The following is a 27,846-nucleotide window of genomic DNA, read 5'->3' on the forward strand; positions in this document are numbered from 1 at the left end:
TCACGACTAAATAATAGAATTGCTAGGTTTCTAACAAGCAGGAGGATATTTTTGTTGTCTTTTGAAAAATATATCAACTAACAAAAGGGGAATTTAAAAAAAAAAGGAAAGGAAAGAAAGAGGTGGAGGGGGGGAGAGATGGGCTGACTTGAGCTTGCCAAATTCAGAGCATCACAGGAAAGGAGGGCCTCTGGGAATTGATCCCAAATGAAACCAAATCATTTGCATATGCCGAGGCAAATGCCACTGAGCACACATCTCCTCTTCAGAAAAACTTTAATAATGCAAAGCACCTATTTCCTTACAACTCAACGCGGTAACAAAACACATCCAGTATTAATAGACAACGAGGGGCTGCAGTGGACTATAGAGCAAAGCCTAGCTAAGGGTGGAAAGTTTCGCCGACACTAACACACACACACACACACACACACACACACACACACACACACACACGGCCCAGAGGTTTGTCTAACTCACTTGCTCCGCATTTGTTTGGAAGGTCCCCAGAGGTTTCTGTAAACAGTACTTGAATTATAATCACACATTTCATTCAAATTTCATGCTTTGGGGATTTTTTCCTCATTAGAACAGTTAGTTGTCAATCTGACGGGATCCCATTTGAACCCTTTAAACCACCCTCCGTGTTTAACACCCAAGGCCAGGGTGCTCACTACTAAAGGACAGTGTGTAAAAACCAGGACTCAGAGAGACGCGGGAATTTGGAGAGAGAAGTTGGGATAGGGTTATTACTCTTATTCCTTTGTTGTTCTCATAGGACTGTTTCTAGATCTTACCTAACTTCATGGATGGGACTGCTGGAAACACTGAACTATCTCCATACACGACTGTCTCTGTTAGCTACATTAAACCTCTTTTCTTGCGCATTTTGCGAACATGTAAATGTCTCTCCATCAGTTATACTTCAGTGGGCTATAATTCATAGTTTTAAACTTGAAGACCTTATTTCTTTAAGAATGATACAAATCAATAATTTGATAACGTGAAATAGACTTTAAGGTCTTTCAGTCTGGTATCTGAAAGTAAAAATAATTAAAATAGGACTAGAGCATTAAACTTTTAGGATTCATTAACGGATGCAAAAATAGTCTGACACTTGTATTGGTTAATAAAGGTTACAAATTTGATGGGTTGTTCATGAATTATACCCAGGAAGACAGGGTGCCTTATCATCCAGGGGTGTCTGGGGTTTGGTTTGCTGACCTTGGGGAACATTTCAGCTGCAGAACTCGGGTCAGTGCCTTGTCAACTGAGACAGTTCTTCCATCTCGGACTTTAAAGTTGTCTTTGTAAGAGAAACACCCTTCGTGATGAATTTTGAGTGTGCTGCCTAGGGAGTGAGCACAGACAACTGAAGCTATACGCGAAATTCCATGTGTCTGATAGGAATTTAAAACAAAGTATTGATCTTAAGCAGCCAGTTTGTAAGAGACCCTGAAGAGGCCTTCTATGGTTTCCATCAGTGGACACCCAACTAGCAGGGGCTCAGCAAAGAGGCCCCTCTTTCAACACCGGAGATGACAGCCAGGCTAAACACTGGGTCAGTAGTCTCTCTGGCATATAACTACCAAGCATCATTGGGGATGTGGTAGATGGTGAAACTAGCCATCAATATTTATTAAATAATAAAACTGATTACTAAAATATGTCAATACCATTTTTTTCTAGAATCCAGTTAACCATGTGTTATTTTTTTCCAAATATTCCTTGATAGGATACATTTGAGGCAAAGCACATTTGGTGCTTGCAACACACATCTATGATGTCACACAAGACTGAGGGTTCTTTGAACAGATACTCTCAAGGCAATGGTGTAACATCCCCAGAAAGGTAGGCAGACATTCAGTAAGATCTCATGGGGTGAATGAATCACATAAGGGAACAAGTAGCTACTCAAATCCTACAGTTCTTGAAAACAGATCCTTGGTTAATATATTCATTCATTCAGCCACTGCACAAACACTTTGAAAACAATTCCCATCTTCCAGGGAAGCTCCATCCTAGGAAAGAATACAACTCAGAGATAGTTCAATATTCTTCCTAACAGAGGCATGGGACCAAGAGATACAAGCAGATGCCTGAACACAATCAAAATTATGACTAATGATCACTGCTTTCGTTCACAAAGTGACAATCTTGAAATAATTGTGGAAGAAGTAAACCCCCAACCGCAGAGCACATTAAAGCAGATTCTATCCATCTCCCCCAGAAAAATAACTGAAAAATTATATAATTGCAGAGTCTAAATAAACCTAAAATGCATATACATGTCTGCCAAAATAAAGTAGGGGAAGGGTCTAAATACGAGCTGAAGAACGAATAGACGGATGGATGATGGATGGCCACACGGAAGGAATGCCATGCCTCTCGCTACCATATAACATAACTTAGCAGGACATGACAACTTTGTGTTCTTGTTTAAATCACTGGTCACTTAAAAGTTTCTAAGTACTCAGAGTTCCTGCCCCTCTATTATTGACTTCTACAATGCTGGTCCCTTTTACTTAGCATAACTGAATTCAGCAAATGACATGAATTAGGAGATGGGACTATCCATCAATCCAGTGATTAAAGCAAAAGAAATAAGCAAGACTATACATAAAAAAATCACATTTTGGCAAATAAACATCCCACTGATATTCTTGATGAGAAGACAGTACTCAATACATTTACAAAGATAAGCAATAAAGAGCAAAGACCTTCACTTGTTTAATTTTCACAACAGGTACTTTGTGAGAGGTGTTTCCATTCTTATTTTCAAGACAGGGGATTAAAATCGAAAAGCCTTAAATGCCATATAATAGACCAAAAAGATACTGAAGCAAGGGAACCAGGAGATGCACAAAGTTATGGCATCCAGATCACTCCTACTGGAGGTCTGGACTATTAACGTAAGACTGACCCCATTGCTACTCTACAGCACAGGGACCCTGGCCACGCCAGACAGCCCAGGTGGAAGTGCTAGCTAGCATCGTCCTTTATGTCAAACACTGGCTCCTTCTGGGACACAAACGAGAGCAGACAGCTCCCTCAACAGATCAGCTGTGTGCTCTAAATGAGAGAACATTTCCTCATCTCCCTGTTTCCTCTGTGCAAGAGAACAATCACTATCCTGAAAGGTCTTAGATCCTGGAAGTTTACTACCAAAAGTAAAAAAAAAAACATAAAATTACAAGGCCAAGTTAAACTCATCATCAAGCAGATACCTAATCACGATTATTCTCAAAATTTTAGACCATTAGCTGAGAAGTGCGTATGAACATTGATTTCTGGTGATGCTTTAGGGTTCAAAAGTGTGTTTCCATATCTAGGATGAAAAGATCCGAAAATCTTGCCACAGCAGCGGAAGGAGGTTATCTGAGCTCCCCTGCAGCACTGAGGACCGGAGACAGTTGTGCGGATTCATACCTTTGGCTCTCCAGCAGGAGTCACTATGAACGAGGGATTTAACTCAAGTTAAGTCCATGTGGATCTGCACACAGGAAATGCTTACACAGGAACTGCTGTACTCTGACAATTCTGAGTGAGCTCTGATGGTTTCTAGTTAATGAGGGGTTAATATTTCATATCCAAATTAAAGTGAGGTGACAAAAGTCCTGTTGGGTCTGACTACATGCAACTTTATTACAGATCTAATTACCAAAATATTGAGCGAGGTACAGAGAATCTTAGACATATGGACATGGACAGTCAGGCTTTCTCCTTCTCCCTCCCTCTGCCTCTCTCTTGACCCCCTCCCAGCTTTACCTCTCTCCCTCTTTCTGTCTTTTCTTATTCACTGTGATGACCACAAGTTGAGACTGTTTTGCAATCGAGTAGTGAACTCCAATGAATCGCTCTGTCCATATCTCTCTATTTTTGTCTTGATATTGAGATGTTTAAAATGTAAAATATTTTTATGTGCCATAAAAAAGCAATGAAGAGTTCTACTGTAATTATTTTCCCCCTTGGGAAAAGCACCTACTTATCTTCCTGAGGACCAGAGTTCGATTCCTAGCCTGTTAACTATTGCCTGTAATTAGTTCCATGGGGATCTGACCCCTGTGGTCTCTGTGAGCTTCTGCACTAATGTGCACCACCAATCCAACACACACATACACACACACACATACACACACACATACACACAGATACACACACACACAGACGCACACAGACACACACACATGCACACATACACTGACAAATACTAAAACTAAGTTTCTTTCATTAGAATATATTGTATTTTCTATGTTCATCAATTAAGAGAATATACTTAGCTCAAATAAATATTCTTTAAAAAATTGATGAACCTGTCTGAAACAAATAAATGTGATATTATTAACTCTTGGGTAAAGGTTGGCAAGGTGGCTAAGCACATGAGGGATTTTGCCACAAAGGCTGACTTTCTGGGTTTGGTCCCTGGTATTCACATGTTGGGGAAAATAGATTTCTACAGATTGTTCTCTGACTTCCACATACACACATACACATATGCAACCACACACAATAAATATGTAAATTTATTTTTAAAATGTATATGTAAAATAAAGATATAAAAATGTAAAAAATTAATTGCCAAAGGATGCTCAGACAAAGTGAAAGTCTTCACCACCAATCTTGTGACATAAACATGCTCTTGTGGCACCGTAATTCTTTTAACACAGGCTACCACATACACCGGCTTCATTTGGAAGTCGCTTTTCCTACACAAATATATCAAAACATGAGCAGAGAGACTATGAAATCGAATTCTTGCCGTGGCTTCCTGGGTGTGAGTTCCGATGTAATCTTCAACTCAGTTCTTTTATGGCATGGGTTCATGTGTAGACATTCAAATAGTTTATGACATGCCCAAATATTTGTTCTCTTCATGGCTGGACAGAGAGCTTGTGGGCATATTGATTGTAAGTCCTTCACACTGATGGCTAAGCTAAGCAGTGAAGGATATTTGGTTTGAACGAGATTTGTTCCATAAATATTTGACTTCTACCATTGGGTCATATTCTTCCTCCTTGGGAAAAAGAGTTCAGAGTTCCCCATTTTGCATTGGGTAGGATTATTAGCAGCTGCACAGACTTGCTATTTGGGAGACATACTTGCCATTTGGGAGGCACACAGAACCAACGTGAAAATCTGGCTCCTGAATCCTATGTGCACATCCGTGACTTGACTACACTGTCCCATTCTTCTCCCTTATTTCACCTTTCTATGATAAAGAATTCCACGGGCATCCCGTTAAAAAACTCAAGGGCTATGAAATTCACCGAGCCAGAGGTCTAAGGTGCCATTCCACTTACAGATGGGCCAGCCTGAGCTAACCCACTAATGATAATTAAAGTTGGACATCAGCTTGTAAACAGGCCTGTGTGAATCTGATAGGAATTACAAGCTGGACTCAGATGAAGTTTATACCTCTGTTCCTCGTGTTCATACAAGTATGAGTAACTTCAACATTCGGGCACAGCATCCAATAGCTCAAATACTAAATAAAATCATGGGAGAGAACACAAACAATGCTTCTGAAGACAGAAAGAAAATCTTATTTAAGGAGAAGAAACTCATTGTGCTTTTAATTTTTTTCTTTCCCCCCTGGGGCATCAGCCTCTTCCCCCTGGGAGAACTGAATTTTTTTTTAAATCGTTTAACCTAACCCGGTGTCATCCACAGACAGTCTCTAAGCATCACATACCAACAAACTACTTCTATTTTGGTACAATGAGGAAGCGTCACACCGGACAATATGAAAACAGCGGCTGAGGAAGTTGACGCAGATTGCCGCACTTCCTAGACGGCGAGCTTGCAGGCATACCGCAAATCTGAATCAAACAAAATGGTAAGGACAACTTCGTTCTAATGCACAGAATTTAAAAAAAAAATTGCTCCAAAGTTAAAGGGGTAATTCAGAGTCTGACTATTTGTTACATTAAGGAATGAATTACTTGGAACCCCCTCCCCTTTTTTTGACTAAAAATGGGTTGATGAAGCTCACTGGAATTTGTACACAGAAATGAACAACAGAATAATATACTTTAAAAAAACTTACTAATAGATATTTGGCTTCTCAAAACATTGCTCAATAATCGGGGTGAGGGTAGCATCACAATGAAAGTAATTTTCATTCAAAATAGACTAATTGTCTAGGGCTGTGAACCCCCTCTAGAGTGGAATTCTAGCAATTTCCTGAGGTTTCTGTTGATTACATTTAATAGTTTGACACCACTGAGCAAGTAGAACAGCAAATTGCTGGACAGAGAACAAACAACTTTCAAATACTCCGGAGCCGATCTCTGGCCATGCTTCTAATCGAAAGTATAGGTGCTAAGAATGAGGATGAAGCGAAGTGTGCACATGGCGTCGTTCAAGTGTCTGTTTCATGTTCCTGTTTTATAAAGATTCTGTTTGTGCTGCTGGAAGCCAATCATTCTGTGCTAGCATCGGAGGCATTTTAAAGAGGAAAGAGCAACAGATGACTCTTGGTCTCCCTAAGGGCAGTGGGATGGGCCACACTGGTCAGTGACTCATCCCTGTTCGAAAGCCGGTGCTCCTCAACTCTAAGTGACCTGGAAGTGACCTTTGGTTCTATTCATCTTAAGTCCTCATTTTACACGTAAACAGAGGTATGACCATATCTGCACAGGTGAGACAAGGCTTGCGTCACCTTCATCAAGAGACCAGGCTCCAGGCAAGTCTCATGAGGGTCTCAGAAGACATGTTTAGTAGAAGCTACATCACAATTAAGAAAAATTCTGAGTCTTGGATACATAAGCTGAAATAAATGCACGAGCACTTATCGGACACAAACAACATTAAAATAAGAATTGCTCAGTGAAAGTTTGGTGCTGCCATATGCTGACTTTTAACACTTGACCAGTTTAACCATGATGAGTCGTGACCGTCCAGAAGGAATGTGGAGTGAGGATCTTACTTCCCTTCATGGCTGGGCAAAATAACTGATTCAAAAGGAGTAAGCAGGACATTTTTTTTAATGATTTCATTTTATATTTCTTTATTTTTTGTTTTGTGTGTGCGCACGCGCATGAGCAAATGCGAGTCCATGCGTGTGTGTACATGAATGTGCACGTAGTGAACCACTTACGGAAGATACTCTCTCCTACCGTCACGTCAGTGTAAGGGACTGAACTTGCGCCTTCACGCTTCACCTGCTAAACCATCCTTCTAGTTCAGCACTGTGGTTATTAGCACCAAACGGCAAGCAAACTGCTCCCCAGTAAGTGACATTCATTTCCCGAAATGTCAGCATTTGGTTTTCTCCAAATACAACTATAAAATACTTAAGTTGAAAAAATGGCTTACAATAATTGGCCAGTTATTCTACCTTTAGTCCTTCGGCACCTGTTCAGAACGTGAAAGTCATGCTTGCTTACCTAGGTATTCAATGCCATCATGAAGTAAATGTGTAGTATGTAAAAGGAGGGCTCAGGAATTTTCAGCTTTACCCATTTAGTACAGACACTGTGCATCCTTCAGTTATTAGTAATGACTTGCATATAATTAGTGGTTTCTCATATCTTTGACAGTATTATATATGTATTTATGTCATAAAATATGTATTTTTCTATAAGGCTTCCTAAAACAAAATTTTCTGCATAGGAACATTACTACATTTACTAAATGTTTACATATTTTATGATGAAAATTATTAAACATGACAAAGAGAAAAAATATGTTGATGGTATTTGTATTAATCAATGCTTGGAGGGGGCACACCTTTAATCATAGAACTCGGGGGAGGGGGACAGAGGAGGGTAGATCTCTGAGTTCAAAGCCAGCCTGTTCTACAGAGTGAGCTCCAGGACAGCCAGGGTTGCGCAGAGAAACCCTGTCTCAAAAAAACCAAAAACCAAACCAAAACAAGAAAGACTTAAGCAAAGCTAAAGCTTGTGGCTCTTCAAGAGAGGGCAAGCGAGTCAAGCCGTCCTTTCCGGTCACCTGTATGTGTGGGCTCACTGGGCAAGGGGGAGAATGCAGAGTTTAGAATCGAAAGCAAATGTAAATGCTAGGTGAATTCTAACTTGTTTCTGAAATCTGCACAAGTTCTAGGTTTATCTACATCTATTCTTCCTTATCAAAAGTAGCCATAGAGCTGAAAGTCTCCCCCCAACAACTTCTTTCATTTTTTTTCTAATAAAGGATCTCAGGAAAATCAATTCAGAATGTACAGAACAATTGAAAGTTATTTTCATCTCTGACCACGCAGAACCTCTTCCATCATCCTGTGATTTCCGGGGAACAGACAGACTGTCACCACAGACTGTGTGGAAGCTGGAAGGTTCTAAGATCCAGAACCACGCTGGACCGACATTTTCCGATGGGGACCATTCAAGGATATACTTGATATCTTACAAATATTGAACAACATGGACTGCTATTAAATAAATCACATCCCTATCTCACAGCACCAGCACAAGAATGTTACAGATGTTACAGATGCATAATCAGAGCTCTGACACATTTGCTTACTGGGGAAAGAGGGAGGGAGGGAGGGAGGGAGGGAGGGAGGGAGGGAGGGAGGGAGGGAGGGAGGGAGGGAGGGAGGGAAAGGAAGAAAGAAAGGAAGAGAAGGAAGGAAGGAAGGAAGGAAGGAAGGAAGGAAGGAAGGAAGGAAGGAAGGAAGGAAGGAAGGCAGGCAGGCAGGCAGACAGGCAGGCAACACATTCATTTGCCTTCTTTCCACGATGACAGGAATCAAGTCCACAGGACTAGAGACACACATAAAGTTAAGGCACCTGTTGACAGCCTGAGGGTCTGAGTTTGAACCACAGAACCGATGTGGCGGAGGGGGAATACCAACTCATGAAAGTCACCCCCTGATATCCGCAGGCGTATCATGTCATGCACATGAAAAAAGTGTAATTTCAAGTTTTTTTTAAAAGTAAGAAATTGCCAGGTGTGGTTGTGCACATTTTTTTTCTGTTTTGTTTTGTTTTTTGGGATAGGGGTTCCCAGTAGCTGTGGAGCCAGTTTTAGAACTCATTCTGTAGACCAGGCTGGCCTTGAACTCACAGAGATCCGCCTGCCTCTAAATCCAGAGTGCTGGAATTAAAGGTGTGAGCCACCAGCACCCAGTTGGTTGTATACATATTTAATCCTAGTTTTTATTTTAATATCTAGCAGGCAGAAGGTGACGAGGCTAGCCTGGCCTACATACTGAGTTCCCGGTCAGCCAGGGCTACATACCCTGTCAAGTGAATAAAACGAAAAGAAAGAAAAAGAGAAGTAAAAACCTCAAGTTCAGAGAGGAGATTTCTCAGATAAACAGTTTAACTAGCTTCAGTCTGAGAATATATTTCTTAGAACAAACAAAAAATGAGAATAGTATTAGGCCCCCCCAAAATCAATAGTGCCCTGTTTACTTTACTTGTAACACACAAATATGATAACTATTCTACAAGCTCTGATGTTCTAATCATAACTGATTTCCTAAGTCTGGTCTTTCTCTCACTTGCATGGATAAGCGACAGAAATACAAAGGTAGAGAATGTTGTATTGGCAGGGCTGCCAGAGAGCATGCTCATTCCCACACACACTTTACCAAAGGGGGCTGGGGAAGGACACAGCCTACCTTCTTTATTCCTGTGGAGCAGTTGGCAGTGCCAACAAAATGCCACAGACATAGGAATGGATATAGGCACTGTCACTTTGAGAGAGGACACTATTAAGTTGCTTAGCACGTGCGACACACACTCCTGATCATTTCACAAAGTCTTCGGTTTTCCCTGGCAGGTCAGGTCGTCTCTACTTATGTAAGCCATATTCTACCTTAAACATCCGATCCCACAAATCTTTCCTCTGGGGGACACCGCGTTCTCACATGGCTGGACACTACTGCCCCTTGTTGTGGAAGAGAACAAAGAAGAAACATTCTTAACACACCTTCCCATTTATTTAACTTTGGCTTTGTTTTCCTTGCCAAAACATTCTATTTAACTAGATTCTAGGCATTATAGAAAAAAAATGCATGTTATTTCATCTCATTGTTAAAAGAAACATGCTGATAACAAAGAAACTCAATAATAATTGCAGTGACATATGGCTGGCTTTGCTTCTATGTTGCATGGTATGCTATCATGGGAGATGTGATTATATTATTTATGATGTAACTGCGATCACTGGATTTTTAAGAGTCATATAATCTCTGCGCTTATTACTCTACAATGAACAATACTGGTACTAGGCTTCTTTAAAACATTATAAAAGGCGTGCTTGCTTGAACAAACAACTGAGGTCATCTTTGCTTACGTCTTTGTGATGGTTGCCCACTGACAACCATCTAGTACTTATTAGATGTATACTGAGTATTTGTTGATTTTTCTACACAACATTTGATCCTTCAAAGGATTCTATTCTAAGTGGGTATGTGATGACATAAGTCAGTGATGTCCACATCTACTGGTTGCTAGCAGTTTCTTAATATTTGGGGAGTTTAGACACCCTTTTTGGGAATAAAAATTACATCATCCATTCCTAGTTAATTCTCTGATGCACTTTTCACTATAATTATAACTAAAACCTCTTACTAGAATTATGTAAGAAAGGCACTAGCATCCTGTAAAGACAAACATGAAATAGATTTCAAATGCAGACATGCATATGCCATAATTGTTAGCAAGGGCTCACTGTGTTCAATCTACTTACCATACAGGAAGTGTATACATCTAATAATATACTTTCAATAGCCTTAGCTAAGAATATTGTGTCACAAGGTCAACACTACATCAAGCTACTGTTCTATGGCTTAATCTTTTAGAAAGCCTCTTAACTTATTGACATCACCAGTAAAACCACCCAGGAGCAATACAATACTGTACTATAGGCAACTGTACAGGTTGCTATAGAAGTCCTAATTATCACGTTTCAAAGGAAATTGCCAGAATCTTACACTTGCCATGCCTAGCTGTATAGAAAGATGCAGGGTTCATTTAACTCGCTCTTTCTTTCTTATTTTTTTCTTCAAAAATAACTGCTCATCATTTTGAATTGAACAATTCATAAAACAACTTTCTATGATTGAGATGTTTTATCCTTATCTTTATGATTTTGCAACAACAACAACAAAACCTTGAAGAAACAGAAAATCCCAACTCTCTTCTACATCTCCAGATACACCTTCATTTCTCTGAATGAAGCACAGGTGTTTCATTTCATATCCAGTCCAAAGACTGTCACTTAAACCTACGCTGCTATGATGCTTACCGCATCGGCCCTCGCGATGTTCCTACTGTGGGAGGGAACTCAAGCCACAGCACCCTCCTGTGTGGTTCATTTAATCTGGGCTCTGGAATCTCAACTTGTGATTACTCTTTTGTTGTTTTTGGAGGCTGTGAGTTCTCCATAAAGTTGAAAGGAAGATGAGCTTTATTTTCCAATGAATATAGCTTTGCTCTCTGTTGTTGAGGGGGAAGCACAGCTGTGCACAGTAGCTTCAATGAAGCGAGGGACAGCCACAGAATAACTCTGCCTGAGTTCACAACTATAGGCTCCATGGAATTATGTACACCCCTTCGGCTCACAACCACTTGCATTAATTTAGACCTGGAATTGCCATAAAGCAGTATTGATTTAGGTTGATCTCAGAAATATTTTTTCCTCTAATTTTATCTATTTTGCAGAGCAATGTTACAAGGACTAGGACTATTTCCATTTTGTACATAGTTATTAATATACTATTTTTGCATAATTGAAATGGTGAACAACAGGGACAGAGCCCAAATTTTTAATTCAAATAAAAACATAATTAAGGGCATCACCTCTTAAAATTATTCATGTATAGCATTCTTCATAATAAAATAATATCTTAGAATACAATATCCTGGAATAACTTTTATTTAGAATATGCAAGTTTTATATTTATTCCAATTATCAAGTTCTATAATGGACCTGACATGGGCGTTATGCACAATCTCCATCTACACTGTTCCAAGATTAGTCAAAACGGATAAGTGAAGCATTAAAAATCGTGGGCTAAGAGCCCCATCTTAGTAAACAAATTCCATTCAGTGAAAATGAAACAGAGCCACCTTTTGGCTCCTTAAAATGAGCTATAAATGGAGAAGGGCTTGGTGCCTTCTCTGTCCTGCAAATGAGAGCATGCATTTCCAAATGTAATTCAAAAATAAAAGTGCTAGCAATTATCTGAATTATCAGGTTGAATTCATAAATTGTGCCTAGACTAACATGGAACTATAATTTGTAAATGTCCAAAATAATTCACTTTCTGTTCTAGAAAACACTTTTATCCTGAACCTGAGAAAAGTCAAACTTAGGAGTCCCTTTCTTATTTCAGTGGCCAAGAAGAGTTCAGCTTCCATTGTCAAGAAGATCCATTTAAAAATGGCTTAGTATCCAAACATATACTGATGAATTATTCAGCTCTTACTTTTGAAATGTGGGAACAAGAAGAAAGTTTGGCAAAGTGGTGCTATATTTTAAATTTAATCATAAATCAGTTCTTGGGAATTACAAAGAAGGCCTTAGAAGCCGGCTGAGGACCAGATTTGGTCACTGAATGCTGAGTGCCGCACTTGCTAAAAGGCTAGAACAAGGCACACATCGGGGCAGAGCATCCGGGCCACAGTCATGGGACTGACACCCAGGGAAACCTGTCCTTAATTTATCCCGTTGTGTGCAGATTTGGCAAGGATCTCCAAACATCATTTACATACCATATGCCCTGAATTACCTAGGCACAATGGCTGTGCGCAAATATGTTTCGGGTCTGACTGTTTGCTTCTTTTATGAGTGTTTGCAGCTTTCACTTCGTCTCCACATTGCTAAATAATTTAATGTGCTATTTCATGCTGCAAAACGATGTTTTGCTAAATCAATAACTAGTTTTTTGTTTTGTTTTGTTTTGTTTTTTTTTGGTCTTGTAAAGAGAAAGAAAATGTTCCTGGGATAAGCAACCAAGGGATATTATTTCTCCTACGTGCAATTCAAATAAAGGAAATCAGCTATTTATGTTTTTGCCTCATTTTAATCTCTGTATTTTTATGAGGCATATAAATGTGACACACTCGACAGTAAAATAGGTACAAGTCAGATGTTATGACTGCTGCAGAATACAGAATGTGTCAGCAAGTTCTCATATTTAAAAGAGATTTCCCCAAACACGTCCTTCGCCTTTCCTGCACCTAGTCCCTACACAACCGAAGCAGGACAATTGGCCTGTGCCTTGGTTTCCCTTCCCCTCGATGATAGCGTCCAAATGAATTAACATTTTCCAGATTCTCAACCTCAATTTAAAGCTAATGTTAAAATGTACACTTAAACTCAGAAGCTCAGTAGCCTTGAACGAGAACTGTGAAGCGGAACTGTGTACACTGTCTCTCATTGCGAGTTATGAACTTAATTTCACATTAAAATGACATCAACACCTTCATTTTGGATAATATTTTACACAGTAGGAATATTCATTAATGTAGGATAATAGTGTGATAAGCAGCTTAGATATTAAAGAAGCAGGGGAAATCTAGTTAGTCTACTTTTTATATGAATGAGAGAAAGCTTAAAAACTCAAATAACTGAAGAATTAATTTCAAAAAAATATTTAATGATGTTCTGCCACTATGTCAAATGAAGAACACCCATGGTGCAGACATTTTCAAATGTAAAGATCTCAGGACAACTACAGAAAAATCACAGTCACTTTCTGATCAGACATTAAATGTGTTATAATATTCAGAATAAAATATAACAAATAATTATACTTGTATCAGTTATATTCCTAAATAAAATATATGTGATATCAATATATTTTGTTCTAACCATTAACTATGAACTATCTGAAATGCATGAATTATTCTCACATTTGATAAAAGAGGGAAATCTAGCAGCTATGAGATCAGGTCATTTGTTGATATTTAACTAGAAAATATAAAGTGCTCATATAATTCTTAATTGGATGTTAAAATACATGGCCGAGCAGCTGTGTCTATACAACAGTACAGAAATAAGCAAAAAGTAACAGTGTTATCTGAATTCTATCAAATACTTGGTTTTCTTTAAAGGACAAGAAAAAGAAAGAAGCTGCTATTGGAATATCGGCAACTAAAGGGTTAACAGACATATGCTGTATAATTAGGAGATGCATTAATGATTATGAATAGTAAATGATTTGGTGCAAAGAAAAAAATTTAGTCAAAGGGACATGTACCTATCTTACATGTTTATTAGTAACTGTATATAACTAGAGATTTCTGCTATTAAGAATCTTGCATTATTGGTGTAAATACTTCCAAGGGTACATCAAATTGTAATCTTTCATACGACATCCATCAAACCAGGCTGGAGATTTTGACAAACATTAAACACAGTAAGGAGGCAATTATGTATGCATGATTTAATCTGCAACTAATTAATATGCAAATTTATTCATATGTTAGTTACTAAATTAAAAATGCAAAGAAGCCCTTATGGTGATTCTCGAAATTTTGCACAAACAGAACATTTAAAATGTAAGAAAAATGAAGTTTTTTCGAAACCTACACCACACTTTTGGTGTCTCTAGAACCTGTTGCATTAAGAACCCTAAAAAAAATAGTGTTTAAATACTAGATAATAATTTAAAAGGTGTGCTAATTTCATGTGAGAATGTGGGAACAGAAAGGTTAATCAGAATTCTCTCGAACTCTTAAGAGATGCGGTCTCATTATCAGACAAATGATATTCTATTTCTAAGCCTCTTTCCCTGCTCTAGGGTTGTCGGTGTTGGTCATTTTCCTGATATCTTGTGTAAATGTTTTGGAAGTTTTGAGAGGAATAAACAGTATTTGAAAGCAACCATCAAACCAGAGTAACTTTGAGACCATTTGGTGTTCACTAAACATGCAATTCCCTCCTCAAGATGGCAACTCGCTCTTTTCGCCTTTGGGGAGCAGCTCTCTGCAAACAGAGAAATACAGGGAAATTATGAAAAGGCTGGAAATTCTCCACAACACTTTCCCCAGAATCCTCAAAGACACAGTGTGGCTAACCAAAGAGTAACAGCCTCCGCAGAAGGCAGGAGGTCATTTTAGCCGCATCTAATCTGACAATTTTAGCCCTGCATTTCCAGAGTCCAAAATCGAACCGAATCTTTTATGTGAAATGAGGGGTGTGGAATGGTGATAATTTTAAAAATATCTTTGGGTGTCTGTGCGCTTGGGAGCATCCACTGAAGTGCACGGTATTATGTTTTGGCATGTGACTGCCTTCTGGGGAATAGAATTTCTCCGGGACTGCCTACTGATCAGCAGCAAGATTTACTGTGGACCAACTCCTCGTCCGATCACCTTTTCATCCACAGTCTGACCTGACGGTCATGTACTCATCTCCCGAAGCTGGTTGCTGGAACATCTGTAGTGGCCTCAAGAAATCAACATAAGTCAACTGTATGAGAAAACACAATAACAGCTTCGCCGTCTCTTCCCAGGGCTCTGAACTCTCACCCACGCTAAAAAAAAAAATCTCTGTCAGTCTCATCTCTGCCAAGTGACACACAAAAAGGAAGTTAACCATTGGCTGTTACTTGCCTTCACAGTCTGACTCCCATTTCCCAGCTTCCCTTAGCCCATGCGGATGCCAAGCGGACTGCAGCTTGCCCATTTCATTTGGACCACAGCAGCCAAAAAAAGCACTACCCCACCGCGCGACGACAAGCAGTCTGTTTTGATATTAGTGCCTCAGTATGTGCTGTAAGAGAGTCAGATGTCCCCAAACTACATGCCCTCCCCTGAGGGACTCTGTCCTAGTCCTCCTTGGCCAGAGAGATGGTGTGCATCCCACAAACCCTTAGCTGTGAAAACACAGGGGACAGAGAAGGCACCATTTTCGAGGGACAGGGGGAAATGGCCACTAGCGTCTCTTCTACCGGGGACAGAATTCACGGCCTCTGCTCAACGTTTGCATCTAACTAGAAATATGAACTCGGATTCCAATCACTCCCTGCAGGCCAGCTTCCATGGTGAAACTGAATTACATAAGGAACCTTTTTCTTACATAATTAAGCTGTAGGAAATGCTAGCTAGCAAGTGAGTATCAGGTTTTCTTTCTTTCTTCCATAAAAAGTAGGGGACTATTTTGGGTTCGGGAGGGGGAGTTTTTTTGTTTGTTTGTTTTCATTATTTATGGGGGTGTGGTAAGACAGTAGTAAAAATTTTTTTCCTCCTGATGCATGCTGGTTTCTCTGCATTAAATGCACAGGATCAGAACCTAACGTCATATAATCTCTGAATGCCTGGGCCATTCTCTCTCACCCTTTTCAGCACGAACATCCTGCTCGGTGAATTCTCCAGGCAAAGGTGAGGGTGCCACTGCCGGGCACTGCAGAAGTCTGAGGGTGCTAGGGTCCTCTTTGATTGTTTTTCTTTTTCAGGTGGGCTCAGTTTTTGTTGTTGTTGTTGTTGTGACCGAAACTGAACATAAAGCTTTAAAAGCTTAAATGTACACATTTCTGCATTCATTACACAGTGTTGAATCTAATTTGTTCTTTTTACTGTCACAGGAAGCACATGTTTAAAGCAATCTGTTTCCTCATGTGAATGCTTTCCTGTGTGTTTAAAAAAAAATTGCGACATACTTTACCCCGAGTAACCAAGAGGTGATCATAAATATCCCTAAATAGCATTAAACAGATATGAAAGACATTAACACTTTCAGAATGCCAAAGTAGTATTAAAAAAAAATTCTAACAGATGCTCCTAGGTCAAAAAGTGAAATGTGTGTTTCCTGAAAGAAAAAAAAAACCACTCTCATCAGAATCATAAATGAACTGCAAGCGGAGAAGTTTGGTGTTGCTGAACAAACAGGGATCATTTTGGGGACGAACACAAGCCATCCACTGCCAGAGTGCACTCTCCATGAAAAGCCAAATTGCAAGGAAGTTTGAAGAAAGCCAATAGTTTTTGTAATCCACAAGGTGGCAATGACTCGGAAAGAAGGGACAGCTACCCTGGACCCACGATCTTCCCTGGAGAGCAAACATTCTCGGTGAACCACTGTTCCACTGGCCGGGGCTCACCAGTCAAGGACCTTTCACGAGGAACCAAACCTGCTGCCTGGTTTTGGGCAAAATGAAATTGCCTGGGAAAAGCATTCATCCAGGAAATGTTGAGCCCAAGCTCCTCCCACCCCCAGCACCTGTGGAAGATTTCTTCTGTTCTTTAAGAGCAAGACAAGTTCACTAACCAGCTTTTGTTTTATTTTTAACTATTTTTAGTTTCTCAGAGGTGATGCGCAGATCTACTGTTTCTTTTAAGAATTCCACGGTGGCCTTGAGAGCACACACACTGTAATCATTCAGCAAAGGCTGGAACCCAGCACCCAGCAGTCGTCAGCTTTACTTGGAAGTATCTGCACACGCATACAGACATAGCTAATGTCAGAGGTGTACCTCAACTGTCCTGAAGACATTTGATTCTGTCTCTAAGAGAAATGCAGGCGAGGCAGACCATCAAGACCCAGCTGCTCCACACACTTATCCTGCCAGATGCAGTTAAAGGGCCAGGTCAGAGCTGGGAGCAGGAGCCACGCCCATAAGGGTAGTCTGCGCACCACTGGGGAGGAAACAGGTTTCTGGCTGATTTGAGACTATACCACATACACACTAGGGGAGAAAGAACATGTATGTATCTCTCAGTTACTTAGAGGTGGGGTTGACTTAGCCATAACAACTGCTGGCAGAGAGCAATCAGGAGCGGCCCTGGGTGGGCATCTTAGCCTCCTGCCCCACACACTGCAAGAGCAACAGCACAGTGCAGACATCCGACAGCTCCTCTGCAGAGCTACATTACGTGGCTCATGATTGCGGAAGGCTCACTGCAGGCTTAGCAGGGCCAAGAAGAAGGGACACAAAGAATGTCTGAAGCAATGCCTAAATTCAGATGAAAAAAACACGTGGCCCATTCAGATTAGAAACTGGGCCAGGTTCTGCATGCAACTGAGTCTTTGCTCTGATGTGACCTGCTCTCACCTCAGCGACCTTGTCAGGTTATCTTTGTTCAGATGTTAAAAGAAGGGTAGCAACCCTGCTGCTGATACTTCTGGTACAAGTGTAATAATGATAGCACCAGCAAGCGATGGCATATGCCATGTATGGCCGGGCAGCAGTGCAGTGAACCCCAGATAAGCTGCTCAGGTCCCATGCTTCACCTGCTCTAGCACCTTTCTCTATTTGAGAGCATGGTCTCCTGGGTCCTTGGCTCTCCCCAGGGAGCCACTCCACAGGACTGTGTACAGGACCACATTAAGGCATGGAGGGTCAGTTTCCTGGGGGTGGGGTGGGGTGAAAGCCTTGACATTTTAATTTAATCTGGGTAATCAAACACATTTAAGGTGGTAAGGGCTGGCTGGGTATCAAACTTGGGGTCCTGTGCATGCTAGGTTAGAACATTACTGTTGAGGTCCATCCCTAGCCCTTGCGCCAAATGCTTTCTACGTTACCAATGGCCCTGGTGTGGAGAGCTCTCCTGCGCTGCAAAGGGTGCTAAACAGCTGTGGGCAGCAGGGACAGCATCTTGGTTATGGACGCAGGAACTTACAGACAGCCTGGGCAGATCTCAAGCACAGCTCTGTCACACACAAGCTCCATGGCTGGGGCAACGCTCCCCTTCTCTCCACACCTCAGATGTAGACAGTTGCGCCCATCTCAGGAGTTCTGTAGGATTACATGATGGAATACAGAACGTACGCCTGTGCCAAGGGGTTGCCCTTAGCACACTGCCATCACGTCCTCATGGGCACTGTGTCCTAACAAGAGCACTGAGGAGAGGAAACCCAGCATCAAGTTAGGAAGGGCTGGTCCTCCATCAGGCTCCTCTTCCTTCTGTTATCCCAAGGCCCATCCCAAGGCAGTAGGCCTGCAAGTCACACGCAGAGGTCCTTGTGTTTAGCTTGCATGGGACAGACGACAAGCACGGCCTTGTCTTTCCAAGGTGCAGATGAGTGACGAAGGGGGCAATGAGAAGTTTAAAGGGACAAAAGTCCACTTTGTTATACGGGATATTTTCTTCAAAGGTCAGACATGCTCAAAAGCCAGTGACACCACATCAAACTGCATAGAGCATGAAGAGCCAGTAAGGTGGCCCTGGAAACTAAGTCATGTATACGACTGCCAGGAGCATCTAGACTTCAGTTTGGTGGGAAGTGGACTTGACAAAATAAAAACGAAGAAGGGAACAAAGGCACGAATGGGAACAGATGGAAATGCGCACTGGCCCTTCCCAATAGGAAGTCTCAAGCACACAGGAGTCTTCCACCAACAAACACGTGGATGTGGTTTACTAAAGGGAAAGCAAAATGGGACTTGTTTATAAAATAATTGCTTATTGTGGTGTGAGTTTTACACATCCAAACTATTTCAAGCTAGAGTAAATATGTTGGATTTCGTTACACTTTTGCCCATGGATCAATGAAACCACTGATAATATGGACCATTATCTTGGGTAACTATATAAATAAACTTTATGTCAAGGTTCTATGTGAGGGACCCATAAGCTTTCAGCAATACAATTTTACTTCTAAAGCATATGTTTGAGTACCAAGTGGCAGGATTTGTAGCTGTTTTATATCATATTTTCAAGCAGTACAACAGTAACTGCCATTTGTTTCTTTCCCGTACTTATGCTGACGAGGATCACCATGCCATGAGCACTCAGCTCTCTGCTCCCATGCACCGTGAACGCAACACCCTGTGCCCCTCGGTGACACTTTGAGTCCCTTCTTAATATTTTGAGTCTCTAAAGTTTGTTAAAACAGCAGCCTGGGTTTTATACACGACTTGTTATTGAATTATTTTGTGCCTCAAAGTTCGCTTCCTAATGAGCAAGCCAGAAAATATTATTGAGCCCCGTGTTAATACACCTGAGCACCTGTGCCATAGCCCAATTCCCCAAACGGGGTTACTTGAAAACATTACCGCGAAGAATCAGCCACCTACTTGAAACCGTTTTCTCGTAGCAGCTAATGATATAATGATATACTGTGCCGATCAGGAGAATGAAAGCCATTACAATATTATTATAAGTATAATCCAGGAGGCATATTTAGAATGATATGGGCTGGGAGGGAGGAGGATGCTGCAGGCAGGCAGATCCTCTTCCACAGACGATACCGGAATAATTGTTCCAAAACAGCATTGTTAGAAAATCTCTTAACTGGCGACAGCAAGCGGCGATGGCGATGATTTTTCTAGGTGTGTGTGAAGGATGGCGCTAATTTTCATGACTGAATGTACTACGAAGTTCATTTTCCTGAGAAAATACACCTTCTCCTATGATCCACGCTTCACAAGGCTTCAGTGAGCTCCAACATGGCAGTGCACCTAGACGGTTTCCCGCAGTTGGCTTTGAAGATGGCCCGCAAAGTCGAGACATGCCCCTATTTCCCTCTTCCACTGAACAAACAAAACACGCCCAGTGAACTTTACACATCCAGAATCACTTCCGAGGGCCCTGTAGGTGACTGCTTGCAGATCAATTTCCCTCACTAGCACTGTATTGAGCTAATTCTGCAGCTTGCACGGGTGGTGTTTCTACGCTGCTGAGAGATAATTTTTCAAAATATCTACTTTCTGCAAAAATACAGCTTTCACATTCGTTTTGGACTGAAATCGAGACACCTGAACAGAACATAGCTCATTCGGCTTTGGGACTCTGAGGTGCGCCATGGGCAGGCATCTGCATTACCGTAAGGTCCCTGAAGAGGGAGCAGTGCTCAAGTGAAAGCCAGCCGGGCCCGCTCCGCCTAGGCAGCAGCTTTGAAAGGGTAAACACACTCTTTGGCATGTTGCTGGTCTGAGATCAAATAATGGAGTATTTAAAACTACAGAATCTGCCTGCATTTTATGAAAGTTCCTGCGCTTTGAAAAGGAACACAGTGGCTACACAAACACACCCTGGACAATACAGACCCGGGCTATTCCTTTGAAATGCCGGTTTAAAATTAATGCAATTTACTTTTAAAAACAAAATGCCGGTTTAAAATTCAATGCAATTTACTTTTAAAAACAAACAAAGCAGGTGCCTGTCCACAGCACAGCTATAGCTATTCTGCCTTAGGAAAAGACAACTTGGCTCTTTTTGATGACATTTCTCATTCTTTTAGACTCACTGACACTTCTAAATTGCATTTAGCCCCCTGCCTCCTGCCCCAAGGTCTACCTCTGATTTATTACTTCAAATAAAAACTTTGGAATTCTGCAAAAGAAAGGAAACAGATCTTGGAGATGCAGAAATTGTTACTAACTGGAACAGAAGAATAGTTTTTTTCTCTGTTAGAATGTAAGACTGCTTCGGTCAGTGAACTTTTCTTTTAATAGTTAGGAAGGAACGGCTTCCAACTGAGTATCGAGTCCCCATCTATGTATGTCCAGAAACAAGAAATCCATAGAGAAGGCAGATGACCCAAAACAAGCTTTATAATGGCAAACTACACGGAGGTCCTGGGACCATTCTCTTTCTGTGGTAAAGGATTCTTGCAGCCAGCTCTTAGAGTTCTGAAATTAAACCACGAAGAGTCCAACTTTCCACACCAAGTTACACTCTAAAGGGCAAGTGAGAAAAGAAAGTGCAAAATAACCGTTCCCTAAAATGTATTTCTCCTTTCTCACACCCGAGTACAGGTGTCTTGTGCTGCTGCTGAACTCTTAAAGAAGTTCCAATAAATCTTAATACTGACACTGGATTAAAAAACTTGATTACAAATAATCACACACACTGGGGAGGGGTAAGGGCATAGTGTTTCATGCCTACCTTAAGGCAGCCTGCAGAGAAGATGAATCAGACAGACAGACAGACAAGACACACACACACACACACACACACACACACACACACACACACACCCCTCTGGTAGGGGGAATGAAATGGTCTTGCTTCCTTTGAGTCTCTACGGTTTCTAACTTTTTAATTTGCAGAGATAACCTTTGATTAGCTAACAGATACACAAATCTGCTCTCTAAGGTGAGCCTTTATTTTTGCCCCTGCTACCCCACAACCCTCACATTTCTTTCTCTTTTTATATTTAAAATATGCACACCAGAAGTCTCTTTTTGAAGAAGGGGAAAGATTGTTGCAAGAATTATTCTGAAATTCTCAGTAATACAGAACTCTTTTAGGAAACTTCTGGGAGACGGGAATGCCAAATGCCAAACGGTGATGGTGCATGTTTCCTGTGCGTGCATTCTGAAATAATGAGTCCAAATGCAAAGATCTTCCTGTATTTATTTCATATCCCAGAATCTCATACAAAACTCAACTCTTTATTATCTTCTAAAATCAATGGAGAGGAAGAGATTGATTTCCAGAAAACACATTACTGAACTTACAGCTCCAGGCTGGATTAGTAAACTCTGCATTCACTCCAGGAACAAATGCATACTTTGAGATGGACGGTCCCTGGGTCTGCACAGGAGCCCAGTGTTGCTACATAAACTGGGTGGATGTTCTCTCTTATTTGCATGCTTAACTGCATTACCGCAATCTTCTTCCCCCTATATATTTTTATAAATTATTGGCTTCATTTATGTGATCAAATCTTATATTTTAGGATGGTCAATTAGAATATGAGCATACTAAGTTCAGAGTTGATTCTATGAGCTGCCCGAACATTTGAGTGGAAACCCATACAACTGTTTGTATCATACAGGAAAGAGCCTTAAAGACGCATTCTCTTATGTATCTTATCACTTACTGGGTCCTTCTAGAATTCCCTACACAAGCCCAAGTCCAGGTGGCCTATGCCCAATTTACTCACAAAACATTTAATACTGCCACAGTCATCTTAAAGGGGCTGCATCACTGCTTGGGTTAAAATGTGTGACATGAAAATGCACCATGAGACACAGAATAGCGTGTCCATGACTGCCTTATGACACCCATCAAAAGTGATGAGGGCCTATGTGCTTTAAATACTATGATTTTTAACCACAGAACTTCTGGGCTCCTACTAAGAAATAAACAAGTTATCAATTCTTCTTGAGAAATCATTTGAGATTTCTTTAAGGATCTGAGGAGAAAAAAAAATCTAAAATACTTTAAAGTACAGATTCAATGGCATATTTAAAACATGCAAACTAAAACACTTTCTAATGTGATAGAAAGTATCTAAGAAAATTAATACTGTTAGTATTATCTGTTCACTTTCATTGATTTATCTAATAATTTCACTATAAAATATAGCTAAGTCCAGACCTAATGGTTTTATTTTACCCAAGAATTCATGTTCCTTGGGGATATCAAATAGTATCAAATACATGCTACACTTTTGTTTTCTCAAATCTACCTAAGGAGCCACTCATGCCTCAAATAATCTTGGAGATGTTCCAATCTTATTTTAGAATCTTTTCCTCAGGATCTGTGCATCCAAAATTATCTCTGACCACTTAAAGCTTGCCAGATCTTCCTGAACTAAACATAAATAAATAAACCAAAACTACAATTTAGCATGGAAATTAGACTTTACTGAACAATTCCGTTTGTAAAACTCTCCTTGGAGATGACAGTGGTCATAAAATAGCTCTTAGGGTGAACCTTTGCATTTCCACAACCTTCCATTGTTCCAAAAGGCCTGTGTGAGTTTACAGCAAGAGTGAAGACCAACTCTACAAATACTGAAATACAAAAGTGTACCTCTTCACACTTTCTGATAAAACATACAGAATTTCAATTTGATGATCAGGCTTTGTATGTTTACATGTTAGTGAGCACAATAAAACTTCCAAATGACATCTGTTCCTTTCTTATTTTCTGTGAATTTGATAAGACTATTTTTAAACAGTACATTTTGAAATTGTTACTTTCCAGATTTTAATTCTATTGCATTAATTTCTAGTAAAAAAATGCACGGATCATTTCTCCTAAGCTGTAATTTAATATTGTGCCTTTTATTCTCTGCATAAATGCACAACTCCGTGTGCACGATCATTAGGCTACTCGCAAACAAGACACTTGCTGGAAAGGCTAGTAAAGCTGCAGAGGGTCCAGATCCCAGAGAAAAAGACTGTAAAGCAGAAAATCGAGATGCAGAGATCTAACCAACAAGAAGCTCACATGCAGATTTAAAAGGTTAGAAAGGCCCGATGAGCGGTGACAGCAAGAACACAGCTTTAGTGCTCAAGTCCCTTCAGCAGAGGAAGACCATGTGATAGTGGGGCATGGCCCACAACAACTTTTGGCAGCAGGAAGTGGGGCTCTCTGACCAAGTATCATTTCCCACAGTCTTCCCTTAAACAACCAAAGTACCCTAGACATCACTCCAGACCTCTGCTCTCCAGTGAGCTGCCTTCTCTTCCTCTGTGGTTCTAAAGACGCTAAGCCTTGTGGGTGATTCTTATACCACCCTGTGTCGAGCCTACAGTACAAATGAAAATTCATGTCTCCTAACAAAACTATGATGCGACATTGAGCCAAGTCTCTCTCTGTCTCTTTCTCTCGGTGTCTGCCTCTCTGTCTCTCCCTTCTTCCCTCCCTTTCACTTCTGCCTCTCCCTCCCCTTCTCTCTCTCTGCAGGCACAGCAGAGCTCTGAAACAAAGCTAGGCAATTCTCCCCACCTCCTTGACCCAGATAGCCTGAAAGAGCCAGCGGCACTACAGCAAGGAAGTCCACTCTCTCACACAAGTGTATCACAATATGTACCTATGGAATACCACACTAAGTGTTCCTCTGTTTATCTATGAAAGAGAGAGGGCCCATTTCACTGGGGGTGGAGGACGAGTTCTCGCAACGGACTGTGATAGATTTATTACTATTTATCATGGTCAATATGTATCTAAGTGAAGACAAATGTTATCTAACCAAATCACTGTAAAAGAAAGCTAACCCAATCTTTTACTATGTGTTACAGATATACTCAAGAATATGTTAAAACAAGGTCTAGATGTATCTTGAATAAGACACATTTCTTAATTTTATTTGAACATAAAAAATGGAAGACATAGATCTAAAAATACAGAAATCTAGATCTATTGGAGTCAAAGTACGACAGTGTCTAGCACAGACTCTTTCCTAAAATCAAGTAAAAATACACACTTTTTTTATTATGCTGGCAAGGTGTGGGTCTCCTCAGCAGCAGAATAATACAGCAGAGCTAAGTACACTAAGCGAAGCACAGCTCAAAGAGAACGGAGATGCTCTGGAATTACCAAGTACAGCGTTGGTGGGAGTGCACGATTGCTCAAACTTAACTTCTTTCTGCTTACACCTTTACTGAATCTTCATCTTGTTCCTTGTCTTTTGAAGAAAGGCCATTCATCAGTTTATCCCACAGGGCCATGAGGAAGACATCCAACCATGAACACTTAGTTCTCTTGGAAGAGTTAGTCCCAAACCGACTGTCCACCAAAAGCCAAAACTTGGAACAACAGAAACAAAGTTCCAATGTCTAACTCTCATGTGTTAGAAGAAAAAGACTTTCTGTTTCCTGAGCATAGGGCAAGGGAAGTGCCACCAACAGCAATAAAAACAAAAAAAAAACAAAACCCTTGCAGATGTGTTTGTAGAGACTAGCTAACTAAGAAGGAATAAATATTTGTAACGACTTAAGTTACTGATAATAACATCTCAGATACTTCAAAAACTTCTAAGAAAGTATGAAGATTTCTGCAAATTTTTTTGCGGTGGAAAAAACAACAAACAAACAAACAAAAACCTCAAAGTTCGTTTCACCATGTTACACAGACGGGACGAGATAGACCTAGTGGTGTGGCTTCCCTGCACAGTTACACTGTCACCTCAGAACAGCCAAAGTCCTTTTCAGTGTGTTTAGTATTGTCAGGGTTATGTTCAAATGTAAACAGCTTCAAGGTCTTTATCATTTGAAGCTGTCGTTTAAACTATAAAATCGAAAATGCCATCTACATTAATTCTACCAAACGTCAATAGGCCTACAGAAACAGCCAATTTCAATAAGATATAGAAACTGGAGAAATAACAACATAGTACAGTTCTAAGTGACATATTGATATTCTAAAATGACTATTTTATATGCCATTGGCAGTTTTATTTACACAATATTTTTCCATATTTATGGCTAATTTTGTGGTGCTTCTTCAACATTATCAAGTCTGATAATCAGCATACAAAATTTGTGGGGTTTTTTGATAAGACTTATTCTGATATATTCATTTAATAATTTTTTTGGATGAGCTGAACCGAAATCAAGTCAAATACACAGGTGTGTGGGTTAATCTAGCACATTTGCAAAACCCATTATTCTTCTAATTTACTAAAAATGAAATAGAACCAAGGAGAGCACTGATTGGTTATACATTTTCAGAAATCTAAATATAATTTTGTCTGAAAGTGTAAGAACTTATAAGGCCCATTAGTCATTTTTTTTTTTTACATACTAGAAGATTAAGTTAAAACTGTTTTCGCATGTACAACACTGTAAGGAAAGATTTTTTTAAAAAAAAGGAAACAGGAAAAGAAGAGAGGAAACCATTTTTTTTTAATTTTACATAAGGAGAAAATTGCTAGCAATGGGTTAGGTATAAACAAATTAAATACCTCCTAGGACCTAAAATTTGCAAATGCATGAACTCAAATCAATGTGTCATGCATTTCCTGTGATTACAAGCCAGTTTTCCTAGGTTGGGGCCTGGGGCATCACAGCAACACCCCGACAACACAGCTCCAGGTATTACAAATGCCCAGGATGCTTTGGCTACCCTGGATTCCTCTGACCTCACCTGGCATTAAGGAGCAAACGAACAGTGACCACCTTTACAGTCCTCATTCATCCACCTCTCCAGAAAATAGAGACATTCTCCCTGCACTCTGGGCTGAAACCCATGTAAATTTCCCCTAAATCCGCTCCGCAAATCTCCTTTCTCATGCAAATCCCTAAATCATCATAATGCTGACAAAGAGTTTAACCAGTATGGGAAACTAATACTCATGCTCTCCAAATCCCTGTACAGGTGAAGCTGTGTGCAACCTGAGGTACCTTTTCAAGGCTCTCTTCAGAGCTTAACTTGCTGAACACCAACCTAAGCGCCAGCCTTCCAGCAGGGGCAATTAACCACCGCTGCCAGGGTCAGGTGCTGGTCCTTTCTGATCTTCCATGTTCTAGATGCCCAGGCAGCTCTGGGCGCATGGAACCTCACCGGCTTCTGTTGCCTTCGACTGATACCAAACAGAACCCAATGGACAAATAAAACGAGGCAGTACTTACTGAAGAGGGCAAACCCGGAGGAACTTTTCGGACTTTCTTGGTCTGCACCTCTGCAATAAACAAAAACAAAAACAGAGAAGCTGTAAGCTCCCACATGCCCAGTTCTCCAAAGGAAAAGATATCAAAGCAAGAAACTACCAGGATTAGGGGAGACATCCTAGCTCACTTCCGCTCCTACCAGAAATCAAATCAAACTCTGCTTTGCAGGTGAAATTGAAGAGACTGGCTTTGCCTGTGGCTACTTTGTGTTTTAAAAAACGGGTTTCTTGTGTGCACAGTCAAGTGACACCCCGAAATAAGCAGACATTTAAAAAGTTATGCTTCTTTGTACATTGTTACCATATCTCCTGGAAAGGGGGGGGGGGAATGTGTGAAAAAGGCATCAAGCTGAGGATTGACTCCATGCTGAGGAAAGGGGTGTCTTTCTGGGGCAAAGTTGGGATAGGATGGCATTTCTTAAAGTGAATTTAATAAAGACTCCAGGCACTCAAACAGAAAAGGGCCTTACCCATGGCACTACTGTGAAGAGGCCTCCGCCGGGTGTTATTGCTAGAATACTGATAGTACTGGGAGCCAGGTTTGGTGGGCGAAAGGGTTCCTGGATTGCCCATATCCATGTCCCCTCCAAGGAGGCTCTGCTAGAAGGTGGAAAGAAACAAAGAAACAAAAACAAA

The 27,846-nt window shown here is 40.6% G+C and overlaps 1 protein-coding gene across 16 annotated transcripts in view; it reads right to left on the bottom strand.

Moving 5' to 3' along the window:
* Nucleotides 1–27,846, bottom strand: part of Tcf4 (transcription factor 4) — a 336,792-nt gene that overhangs the window by 91,311 nt on the left and 217,635 nt on the right. For 11 of the 16 annotated variants that reach the window (XM_075968356.1, XM_075968361.1, XM_075968354.1 and 8 more), the window contains 2 exons: nucleotides 27,681–27,810; nucleotides 27,173–27,222 (listed from right to left, as the gene is read on the bottom strand). In XM_075968356.1, the coding sequence (XP_075824471.1) occupies nucleotides 27,173–27,222; nucleotides 27,681–27,810 (180 nt within the window). The remainder of the gene's footprint in view (nucleotides 1–27,172; nucleotides 27,223–27,680; nucleotides 27,811–27,846) is intronic. The other 5 variants (XM_075968363.1, XM_075968357.1, XM_075968365.1 and 2 more) reach the window with 1 other exon arrangement.

Source organism: Microtus pennsylvanicus, chromosome 4 (genome assembly GCF_037038515.1).
Source record: "Microtus pennsylvanicus isolate mMicPen1 chromosome 4, mMicPen1.hap1, whole genome shotgun sequence".
Classification (NCBI taxonomy): Eukaryota; Metazoa; Chordata; class Mammalia; order Rodentia; family Cricetidae; genus Microtus; species Microtus pennsylvanicus.